The sequence below is a fragment of the Astyanax mexicanus genome, chromosome 8, assembly GCF_023375975.1.
Source record: "Astyanax mexicanus isolate ESR-SI-001 chromosome 8, AstMex3_surface, whole genome shotgun sequence".
NCBI classification, from domain to species: domain Eukaryota; kingdom Metazoa; phylum Chordata; class Actinopteri; order Characiformes; family Acestrorhamphidae; genus Astyanax; species Astyanax mexicanus.
This window is the reverse complement of record NC_064415.1, coordinates 11,358,018-11,370,552: the sequence shown is the minus strand read 5'-3', so window position 1 is coordinate 11,370,552 and position 12,535 is coordinate 11,358,018. Positions and strand designations below refer to the sequence as shown.

The 12,535-nt window shown below is 38.7% G+C and overlaps 1 protein-coding gene across 26 annotated transcripts in view; it reads left to right on the top strand.

The window, feature by feature from the left end:
* The window catches only part of LOC103029844 (laminin subunit alpha-3), a 168,630-nt gene that overhangs the window by 85,491 nt on the left and 70,604 nt on the right, over positions 1 to 12,535 (top strand). For all 26 annotated transcript variants that reach the window (XM_049483164.1, XM_049483161.1, XM_049483187.1 and 23 more), the window contains 5 exons: positions 884 to 984; positions 3,093 to 3,261; positions 6,697 to 6,860; positions 7,730 to 7,838; positions 9,358 to 9,455. In XM_049483164.1, coding sequence (XP_049339121.1) covers positions 884 to 984; positions 3,093 to 3,261; positions 6,697 to 6,860; positions 7,730 to 7,838; positions 9,358 to 9,455 — 641 coding nt within the window. The remainder of the gene's footprint in view (positions 1 to 883; positions 985 to 3,092; positions 3,262 to 6,696; positions 6,861 to 7,729; positions 7,839 to 9,357; positions 9,456 to 12,535) is intronic.

Below are 12,535 nucleotides of genomic sequence, written 5' to 3'. Positions count from 1 at the left end.
TTTTTTTAGGGGTGTTTGTTGACAGTGGTTCAGACATCAGTGGCTGTTTGTTGAGTTATTTTGAGCGCACAGCAAACTTCCACTGTTATATAAGCTGTACAGTGATCACTTTACACTGTATAAAAATGTCAAAAATATCTACAGTGTTGTCCCATGAAATTAAAAAATGTGAAGAGAGTACTCACTTTTGCGAGACTGTCATTTTATTGTGAAGGTAATGGTTAGACAGCCCCACATTTATTACTACTTAAAATGTGTATAATAAGAAAGGAAGCCAGTCTTTTGGTGATTAAACAAATGCAAAGGTAATAATAGCTAATGCTACTTTCCCAGTTTGTAAATATTTGCTTTATGTCACAATAATGTAAAAAAAAAAAAAAAAAAAAAAAACCCAGCGGTCTAAAGTGCTAAAGTGTTCGAATCCTGTTCATACAGCTTGCCATTAGCTGCCGGAGCCCTGAGAGAGCACAATTGGCCTTGCTCTCTCTGGGTGGGTGGATGGCACTCTCTTTCCCCTCATCACTCTAAAGAGTGATGTTGATCAGCACAGAAGTCTGTGAGCTGATGTATCAGAACCGAGTCACTGCGCTTTCCTCCAAGTGCGCTGTGATGCCACTCGGTAATGCATCAGCAGCAGTTCAAAAAGAGGTGGAGTCTGACTTCACATATGTCTGAGGAGGCATTTGCTAATCTTCAGCCTCCTGGTGTTTTGGAATCACCTGTGATGGTGGGTGGGGGGGCGGGGCAGCTGAGTATCGGATGTATGGGTGGGATCATTTACCTAGCTAAATTGGGAGAAAAAAATGGCCGAAAGGCACCATATTATTTACTTAGTCTTAAATTAAAACATGACTAATATTATAGTGTATTTGACCTCTTTCAGGACTACTTGGTGCTCCTGCCCAGCGCCTACTATGAAGCTCCGATTCTGCAGCACCACATTACAGAACCCTGTACCTATCTGGCGCCAGTTGAGAGGGGCAAGTAAGTGCTCAGCAGTTTACTCTAAAACCACATTACCTTTACTGCATGTTATTAAAGCTAAATCAATCTGAAACGTCTCCTTTCATCAGTGTTATCATCAGTGAAGCTTAGCTGGATAATGCTGTGTAATATCTAATAGGCTACCACAGATATTAAAGCTATTATGTAGAACAGCTTACTGAATGGCAAGCAGATGTTTCGGCTTGGTCAAACATCAAACAAAAGACACAACTAGGTAATACAGGGGTAGTGAGATCACACTGGACACATGTGGATACATGTTGGGATTCGGTGGTCACGTGGAAATGGGTTTGTTCCAGATCTCATTAATTTTCTATAGCTTCATGTATTTGATCCAAAAGTCCCACTCATCCAAAAAGGTTTTTCGTACAGCAGTTGAACCAAAGCATTGTTAAATTAATCTGGATTGAGACCAAACAAGGTAGGTGTGAGATGAAATTTGGCAATGCAGTATACATCATTAAGCAGGTATAGTGCTTCAGATTTAGTGTATCACAATATATATTAAACATGTTAGTAAGGCAATATAGTGCACTTGTTAAATAAAATGTAAAAATGTTGTAAAACTATTTATTTAACCTCCTGGGACCCAGACTTTTGCTTAGTGTGTATTTTTAATGTATTAATTTAGCTATTTCAGATTAGCAGGACCTACCAAGTACAAAAAAACTAAACTTTGTCTTTGTAAAAGAAATCGTTTTTGCAAAAAACAAACAAAAAAAAAAAAAAAAACAATATTCTTATATGGGGACAGTAGTAAAGCAATTAAAATGATCCTTGCCATTTGGGATCAGAAGGACCCAACTCTACACTAAGTAAATTAACTACTTTCAAACATAAAATTCAATGAGAATTGTTACCTGGACCATTTAACTGGCTGTAAAAACTTTTGATTGGGATTTCTGCCATCTTTTATTTTTTAATCAATTAAGTATAATGTTGTTATGTGAACACTAGTTGTTATAGGCAGTATCTCTATATCTCTATAGTATCTCTATATGAGGACGTAGGGTCTCAAGAGGATATATATATATATATATATATATATATATATATATATATATCAGGATTTTTTTTTATCTGTACAATATTACAAAACAAATCAAAATATCACAATACAATATGAAACCCCTAGCGTGAAATGGGACTGGGCTGGAAGCTTGGTCACCCAAATGTCCTTCAACTCAACTTCAGAAGTTCTCATGCTAAAAAACGCAAAGCAAATAATGGTAACACAGTAATAATCACACATAACAGAATTTACAACAGAAATAATCATTTTAAATGGTTATTCATTCACATGAGTTAAAACATTGTGTTGTAAATAATTATAAATTGATTTACAACATAAACTTACCCTTATTGTTTTAGTGTTGCTCAAATAATTATATCTGATAACTTGATACTAGTGAAACCTCAGTGATGCATACCCAGTGTCAGCAAACCAGAAACTTAGCAATTAGCAGGCTGGCTAATGCAGCTACCCTAAACAATTACACTTTAACCACTGAACATGGTTTGAGACAAGTATGTGATGATATACGTCTTCAGGTTACACAATGGTAATTGGCTTTCATTTTTATATAGCTGCAGTAACCTTATAGATTCAGTACAAAAGCAAAGCTATTGTGGCTGATTAGCTGAGAGGACATAAGGGGAAAACTGTATGAATTATTCTTCTCATTATTTTCAGACTAACTGTTACTTATTTGAATAAACAAAGCAGGATATCAGACATAACAAAAAGCAGATGTTTTGGCTTAGTCATACAAAAGTTATTGTAAAACTGGAAAAGGATAATGATGACCTTCTGAGCTCATACTGTGCTGCCTTTAGACCATGATGAGGCTGTGGCTATTAGCTGAAGGGAAGCAGGCAGTCGATCTAGAGGAGAAGTTATAGTTTAATTATAGACTTTAATCTTAGGAATGGCCGGAGCACTTGACACTTTTAGGGCAGGTGTAAAGTTTGTTGTGTCTAGGTTGTAGACAGAGTGTGTTTTGTGTTCTCCACAGTGTCTAGGGTTTTTATCATCTTATGAGTTTTTTTTGTCTGTTAAATTTTGTTTGTTGTGTGTCTGGCTGCAGCTGTCTCCTCTACAAGCACGTGCCGATCGACAGCTTCCCGTCAGCTCTGGCCTCTCAGGGCCGTCTGAGTGTTCTGTCGCCCCGACGGAAACGCCTCACTCAGGCAAGACGCAACCAACGGCAGCCCACAGCCGACCATCCTACTATGATGGCCATTAGGGGCCGACAGGTAGGTAGCCATGTGTACTTAAGATGAAGACCAGAGATGTATAGTATTGAAGTAGAAGTACTTCACTACTGTACTTAAGTAGGAATATGTTGTATCTGTACTTTACTGAAGCATTATTTTTGTTCTCTTACTTCCACTTTCACTTTACTACATACTGTGGAAATATATAATCAAGCTTTAAACAGCAAACTATATGTTAACCTTTGCAGTATTAAGCACATATGCAATACAATCTTTGACATTTATTCATTAATCAAGCATTACTGTAGTTAAAACAGCTTTTATTCATTAATCAAGCATTACTGTAGTATCTAGTTAAAATAGCTTTTAAAATGTAAATTAAAATGTACCTTGCTCTGTGTAAGGGTGTTAGACAGTTCATAAGGTCAATGCATCCTGTGTTAGCTTAAAAAAACAACACCCTATCATCTCTGCGAAAAGCCACAAACTTTGCACAGGCGTTAAAACTACTCCAGATATGGGGCAATTCTCAGAACACACCTTCAAAACAATTCCCCTAATTTGACTCTATTAACGTCGTGGTAATTTACGGCAGAAGTTGTTGTTTGGTCGCAGTGGGGTGGGGTCTATAAATAATCATGTATGCCTGTAAAGGATCAGATTGTTACGTGATCACGGAGGTGCTTGTTCATCCTTGCGTGGTCAGGTGGCAATCTCCAAAGATCTTTGTTCAAGAAACTGACTGAAAAGAATATCAGGTGTCCGACTGAGTTCCTCCGCAGCTTCAAAAGAACACGCAAGATTTGGTAGGTAGACCAATCTCAACAATATTTAAATGCTGCATCGTTACTCATTACCAGGGGCGTGGCCAGGTCTTTTTTAGGGGCTCAGACACCGCAAATGATTATCTAAGTTCTCTCTGTTGAGCAGGAACACGCGTGCACACATCATTTAACAGCTCTCTTTAATCTGTTCTGTGTCTGAATGCACGTGTGTATGTGCGCACGTGCGTGTGCGTGTGCGTGTGTGTGTGTGTGTGTGTGTGTGTGTGTGTGTGTGTGTGTGTGTGTGGCGAGCCAGCCAGTCAGTCAGTCATGGATATTGGGTTGATTTTCCAAAATAAGCAGTCTAAACATCTGAAATAATATAAACAATATGATATTCAAACAAATACCTATGCAACACAATACTTGTACTTTTACTTTCAGTACTTGAGTAGAAAAATGTAAAATAAACTACTTGCAATACTTAAGTACAAACAAATAAATAAATACTTTATTACTTCTTCCTTAATAAGATACTTAAAGAACACTTCTGCTTCTACTCAAGTCTCTTTTCTGATAGAGTACCTGTACTTTACTTGTACACTGCCATCAGGAACATGTTGGTGGACTAATCTCAGACTACTTGCAGTGATATTGAGGTGTTTAAAAACTCCAGCAACATTGCTGTGTCTGATCCAAAAATACAGACCTTCCAACGTGTATGCATTTTGAACCTTCTACTATGCTTGTGCAGTTCCATGTTCTAAAGCAGTGTTTCTCAACCAGGGTGCCGCGGCACCCTGGGGTGCCGTCTGGCTTCATCGGGGGTGCCGTCAAAATATTGCGCATCACCTGCATATTTCCTTTCCAGAGTCAGCGCGTGTCGGGGTGTGTCCCAATTCACAGGCAGCATACTCTGGAGGATGCGACCCACAGAGATAGGCGGTGTATTACTGCGCAGCTGTGACGCAATCTGTCTTCGAATACAGCCTCCGAAGGATGCGGCCCCTAAATTGGGACACACTGTAAAGTTTTTCCCCCACGCGATGCACTGCGAGAGTAGTGTGAAGCGCTCAAGCTCGCATGGAACGTTTTTTTAAAAGAAGACTGCAGGTTCAGATAACTCTGAATCGGAGCCATTAACTTCTTCATCCAGTGGTAGTTCAGCAGTGAGTGTAGCAGAGTATTTCACTCGTTTGAAAAGTCAGCAGGTTTCGCGCTAATTGTAAATAAAATGAAATAAATATATTCCGCCAGCAACTCTCCTCGTTCTCACCTGAAGTATTGCGCCAGCAATCCCCCCCTGCCCCCCATTTGTAAACTGGGGTGCCTTGAGATTTTGCATACTTTTAAAGGGTGTCGTGATAGAAAAAAGGTTGAGAAACGCTGTTCTAAAGTATGCATATGTTTGATCTCTCATTTCACCAGTGTTAGTCAAATTGTAACCAAGTTTCCACTGAAATTGATTCCACCGCTGAGCTACAGAGATCCGAGTGCTTTTTTTGTCCAATCAGAGGGCTTCACCCTCCGCAACATAGCGAGAAAAAAAAAACACTAGTGTTATTGACACATCCTCTGCTTTTTGCTTACGCCCACTGGTTCTTTAAACTCATTTTTTGCAATCTCTCTATCGTGATGCATCGTGTGATGATGCTTTATTACACCCAGTATCAGATATTTTTCAGGTCATGTCTATTAATTGTACAATGAGTCGATAATATAATTAGAGTGACAGGCCTATTCCCATCCATCTGCACTCAATATCATTCCTAGCTTCAACTCCCATAATTCACGTCACCTTGCCATTAGCACACTGGACCATTGTTTAACCTTACTCACATGGTAACACCTCACAACTTATACAAGCGTGGGTGTTTCCAAGCCGTAAATTGAGGTAACACTTCTGTCCACTGACTCCTGGTATGTGTTTAGTAGGGGTGGGCGATATAGCCCTAAAAAAAATAGTTATAATGATAATCTTGTCGATATGGCAAAAAACTGAATTTTAAAAAAAGAATTCAAGAATAAACTACTGCAACAAAATTAAAATAAAATGTTATAACTGCATATGGTATGGTATATATGGCACACCCCTAACTAAGATATAAAAAATACAATAATTATATCAGATTTGTAACAAAAATCAATGATCCAGAATATCATGATAATAATAATGCACTCCATATATTTCCTTATATTCAGGATTAACATAAAATAAATGATACTGGACAGATATAATATGTCTCTAGTAGATATATAATGGGAAATGAGAACAGTGTGAATTTTTCTTTTGCTTAAAACAATAAAAAAAAAAAAAAAAAGTAGTACCCTGATGTGATAGTTAGGGGTGGGTGATATGGAACGAATATTTCAGGGTATAAAATCGTTCACGATATTCAAAAATGTTGTCAATATAGTGTTTAGTGCATAGAGTATTTGGCCAGTCAGTCATACAGGTTCAGTTCTTTTACAGAGGTAAAATAACTCAGTGAGTCACTTTAACGCCTCCAGACTCACAGCTTCCTGCAGTGTTTGAGCTGAGCAAACTCTCTCCACCCCTCACTGCTCTGTCATCAGCTTCCTCACACACAGACCCTCCGTGACTTCTCTGTTGTTTTTCTGTGCTGCTGGAGCTGAAGGTGTTATATTTGTTGGCATACAGGAACCTAGAAAGAGATGTCTCCTCAGATGCTGTGCTCTCTTTTCTCAGGCACAGCTGCGTCTGACTCTGCATGTTCCAGAGAGCGGCTCACACGTCCTGATTCTCGAGTACGCCAGCGAGGTGAACGTCTCCCAGAATGCAAACCTGTTCATCGGTAGTCAACCAGAGGACGAGGTTCAAATGAGGGCCACCATCTACAGCTGTGCATACAGGTGCATTTTATAAAAATCTAATGTATCTAAAAAATAGTTTTTTATACTGTGGAAACATATGGACAGAAAACAGTATTCCAAATTTAGGCTCAGGTTTTAGCCCAATACAATCAGCTGCATGTAAGTATCTTGACCCTGTTCAAGGCACAGCATGATGCTCATTGCTATCTTACACGTCTGTTTTTCTCACCTTGTGCCCACACTGTTAAAATAGTGTCAGAGTTTAGGAATTAGGAAATCTACACTAATGGGCGTGGTGGTCTGGAAGTGAGGTGTGCTCAGGTAAATTTCTGACATGTTTCTATGTTGGTGGCGGAAAACACAGGAGCGCCACTGACTAAATAAAACCCTGACAACAGTCAATCATTAGAGTCCATTCCTATCTCAGCTACGCAGGTGCGCATACACCCCCATTCATTAAACACACAAACCGACGCATTGCAGAGTGCAAATCCGACTTTTAACTCAACCAAAAACAGACTAAAGTATAAAATATCATTGCTGTTCCCTTAAATGAGCTGCTGGTGTACCTTCACAGCGTAAACACTCAGGTCAGTATCCTCTGCTGAGATGTGTTTCAAAAGCACTGCGCTGTTAAAATACGAATGCGCCAAGGTCAGAGTGCACCTGCCTCTTAAAGGGAATTGCAACTGGCACACTGATTGGTTAATTTCATGTTACGCCCAAAATTTTGTTGCATCCTCACAATACCAAAAACACACCGACACGCCCTTAATCCAGCTGCATAGTGCGCTATAGATCGGCAAAATAGGGCCACTGTACACATATAACTGAACAGTTTAGCTCTGTTTTTTTTTTTGTACAGTGGTTATGTTTTATTCTGTGTTTTATTGTGTTTTGCTGTGTAGTTTTCTCTGCCGCTCTGTGGTGGTGGATCGACAGAATCGCATTGCTCATGTTCTGCTTCCTGCCAAGGCAGAAATTCTTCTGCAGACGTTTTCAGCCACATTCATGCTGGTGAGAGAAAGCTATATAGAATCAGCTATAATGAGTAAATAATGGCCTTTGTTTACATTACATTACGTTACATTTGGCAGACATTTTTGTCCAAAGCGACTTACAATAGTGAAGTACAAAAGTAATAGAAGTTAAAAGTAAAAACCTTTAAAAAATCTTTAGACAGGGCCTAAAGGAGGTCAAATAGAAAAAGGGATAGAGGAGTGAAGAAGAGGAAGAAGGAAATGAGGTTAGAAGTATTAGAAGTTAGTGTGTTAGAAGTTAGTGGAAGTAGAAGAACATAGTGTGTTAAAGGTGTTAGGAGAGTAAGTGCTCTTTGAAGAGCTCTGTATCAACGTTTTAGTTACATTCATTACTTTAAAGTGGAAAAATTCAGTTTTTCTGTCGATTTATTTATAGATATATAGTCTAAGGAAATGGACATTGGACAATGGACATCCAAATCGCTGGGTTTGATTGGATGAATAGGACTTGTTTATAGCTTTTTTAAGCACTGTTTCCATAGAAATAAGTGGGGTACTAAAATTTGTGCACCCTCATGTCACAATGATTTAACACTTAATCGACCACATAAAGGCAGCAGTTTTCCAACTGGGGGGCTGCAATGGGGTGCAAGGGGGGGCACAGAAAAATATTAATGGTTGTATCTGCTATATAATAATCAAATATAATAATCATTATCCAATTTGGCCAGATTTTTAAAAATGGCGCATCACTTTATTTGGATGGTCAATCATAGATGCCTTGTAGAAATAGAATGTTCAGGTGATGTTTAGCTAAATTTCATCAAGTTTCATCTTTTAAATGCAACTAAACTTTCAGAGGAATGCAAATGATCCTATATGGAGTCTTACCCTACATTTAATCCTAAATCATATTTTAACCTTAACCTTCAACCAACCCTAAAACCTTAATCCTTAAGGTTGGGGTTAGATGTAGGGTTATATTCAATATTCAATAGAGAATCTTTTACATTCAGCTTCGAGTTCAGGCATTTATTAGACATGTAGTTGAATGTTAAGTATCTATGAGGTATCTACAATGTCAAAAATAAATCACAGAACAATGTTGAAGGGCACTTAACTAAACCTAGCATACATAACAGAGCTGAATATGTGGGTAACGCCAATGAAACCTTTGAGAGAAGAATTTTTTAATGGCGCAACTCACATACTCAGCTCTGATGCTCCTCATACAAATGCATGTTCCTTACAAATGTGCCACCATTTACCAGGTTTTCCAATGGTATGAGGTTTATTGCCAAGACACATTGTTACAACACACACCTACTAAACACAAATTGTCTTACTTTTTGTGCTATGTAACATACTAGTGCATGCTATTTACCACTTGGTATACTTAGCGATTGCTTAGCATTGACTAAGCAACAATGTAGAAACCTAGCAACATTGTAAAAAGCATTGTAAAACATTTTAAAAGATGAATTTATCAGATTTAATTCTGTCAGTAGTGAACTGTGTGTATCACCTCTCGTGTTTTCTTGTTGTTCCTCCCACAGTATCGAGTGTACGCTGTTCCTTCTGCTGATTTCACAATGGAGCTCATCAACCCCAAGGTTCTGTGTGTCTCAGTCCACGGACACTTCAGCGACGACAGGTACAGCTTTGCTTTGTGTGTGAAAGAGAAATTCCTCTGCTTATCAAAAGCCCTCTTTTCTCTGATGTTCTCGTTGGTTGCTCATGGGTTACTGAGCACAAACAAGAACACAGTATTGCTGAAATGCAGGAGGCTGTTGAAAGCAGGAGCTGTTTCTTGGTGTGATGCAAAAAGGCTGAGCAGAGTTTGAAAAAGTTTAATACAGTACATTTATTTCTAATAACACAATAATACAAACAGAAAAAAACAATTGCTAAATTAGTTTATTCAGAATTTTATTCTATTATACTTTTTAAATTATTAACATCTTTTTTTTAAAATAGAAAATAAGTAATGAGAATACTTAAATATTGACAGTTTGGTGGATTTTGGTAGATGGGATAAACTGTAAGCATCAAACACTTTAAAACACTTAAAAAAAAAAAAACTGAACTGTTATGTAACAGTCTTGACTCATTATATGTTTCCCCACCAAATGTATATAAACCCAGACTCCTTGTGAAAATATTTTAAGGCTAAATTCATTAACCAACCAATAAAAGGATTGTGTTTTTTTTTCTTTTTAAAGTACAATCATTGTTTTATTTTAAGGTAAAACAACAGGCTAATTAATTGGTTTTTAATAAGTATTTTCATGCCACATGACAAGTAAGATACACTGATTGCAAAAGTCATGGGATATCGATAGATAGATAGATAGATAGATAGATAGATAGATAGATAGATAGATAGATAGATAGATAGATAGATAGATAGATAGATAGATAGATAGATAGATAGATAGACCTACTTATTTACTTACTGACTGACTTACTGACTTAGTGACTTACTGACTGACTTACTGACTGACTTACTTACTGACTGACTTACTTACTTACTGACTTACTTATACTTCATTTATCCCAAAGGAAATTTAGGAATTTTCCTTTCATCTCTACCTTCCTCTTTCTGACTATCTCTGATCTGCAGCTCAGATAATCTCATATAATCTGATTACAAAGTGGTGTTACAAGAGGGGATGGCTTGGAAAAAAGCACCCCAGCAAAATTTGTGAGGTGTTACCATGTGAGTGAGGTTCAACACTGGACAACATGTTCATGGCAAGGCAAAGTGAGTTTGATTGAATGGAACATTCCATTTCTAAAGTGGTGAGAGTAGTAGTAGTGATTGTGACCTGGCAGTGTTTGGCTTGAATTTTCTGTGTGAACAGACAAGCGTCTGACAGGTGGCAGAAATCTATGCGTTCTTTAGTTTACTTTAGTTTCTGTGGGACAAAAGACAAAAGACCCACATCACTGTACTCGCTATTCATACATCAAAAGACAACTTTACGCACGAAATAAATGTAAGTTACTATGCTATATTTTTATTACATGAAGGAAGAATTTCAGATCTGTCCTTGTACTTTATTGTAGCTTTATTTCTATCTTCTCTGTTTAGGATACAGATACATATTTTCAGTAGGGAAAAACAGGGAAAACACCCTGTTGTGGAGACGAGCACATCTGTTGTGCAGGCGTGGCTGCTTGCATTCCATGCACGAGGCTCACCTGGCCTGAATATGCCTCCATATGCCACCATTTTCCTTTCTTCTCTACCTTCCCCTTTCTGACTATCTCTGATCTGCAGCTCAGAGCCGCAGGCCATGAGTAATCATAGACTATTAAACTGTGACTGGAAGCTTAATATTAAACCTATACGAGAAAATAAATCCCAGTTATCTTATTTTCCACAGTAAATAGGTAATTCTGGTCATTATTTTTGTTCAGTTCTGTTTGTTTAAAATATTTGCATGCTTATATTTTGGGATTATTTAGTATACATTGTAATTTTGGTATAAAACAAGGTTTTTATCTTTAGTTTATTATATTATGTAGTACATATTGTGTGTTATACAGCATTGTATAGTCCCAAAGAGTGCAAGACAGGTCCTAGAGGATCCTTGCATCTGAGCATTTCAGTTTAGATACATATATTGGTCATATAGTAAATCTAAATGATAAATTGAATAAGATTGATAAGTATGGACTAGTATTTTTTTTGTCATATGTTTTTTAATTGGAGAAAACTTACTCTGACAACAATGCCCACATCTGTGTAAGTTGTGAGGCTGTATCTCAGGGGTGTCCAAACTACAGCCTAAAGAGTCTAAAAGCGGCGAGAGTGCGCAGTTCTAGCGCAGAGAAACGGGCCAAAGAGTCTAAAAGCGGAGAGAGTGCGCAGTTCTAGTGCAGAGAAACGGGCCAAAGAATCCAAAAGCGGAGAGAGTGCACAGTTGTAGTGCAGAGAAACGGGCCAAAGAATCCAAAAGCGGAGAGAGTGCACAGTTGTAGTGCAGAAAAACAGGCCAAAGAGTCTAAAAGCGGAGAGAGTTCGCAGTTGTAGCACAGAAAAACGGGCCAAAGAGTCTAAAAGCGGAGAGAGTGCTCAGTTGTAGCACAGAAAAACGGGCCAAAGAGTCTAAAAGCGGAGAGGCTGCGCAGTTGTAGCGCAGAAAAACGGGCCAAAGAGTCTAAAAGCGGAGAGAGTGCGCAGTTTTAGCACAGAAAAACGGGCCAAAGAGTCTAAAACCGGAGAGGCTGCGCAGGTGTAGCGCAGAAAAATGGGCCAAAGAGTCTAAAAGCGGAGAGGCTGCGCAGTTTTAGCGCAGAAAAACGGGCCAAAGAGTCTAAAAGCGGAGAGGCTGCGCAGTTGTAGTGCAGAAAAACGGGCCAAAGAGTCTAAAAGCGGAGAGGCTGCACAGTTTTAGCACAGAAAAACGGGCCAAAGAGTCTAAAAGCGGAGAGAGTGGTCAGTTTTAGCACAGAAAAACGGGCCAAAGAGTCTAAAAGCGGAGAGAGTGCACAGTTTTAGCGCAGAAAAACGGGCCAAAGAGTCTAAAAGCGGAGAGGCTGCGCAGTTGTAGTGCAGAAAAACGGGCCAAAGAGTCTAAAAGCGGAGAGGCTGCACAGTTTTAGCACAGAAAAACGGGCCAAAGAGTCTAAAAGCGGAGAGAGTGGTCAGTTTTAGCACAGAAAAACGGGCCAAAGAGTCTAAAAGCGGAGAGAGTGCACAGTTGTAGCGCAGAAAAACGGGCCAAA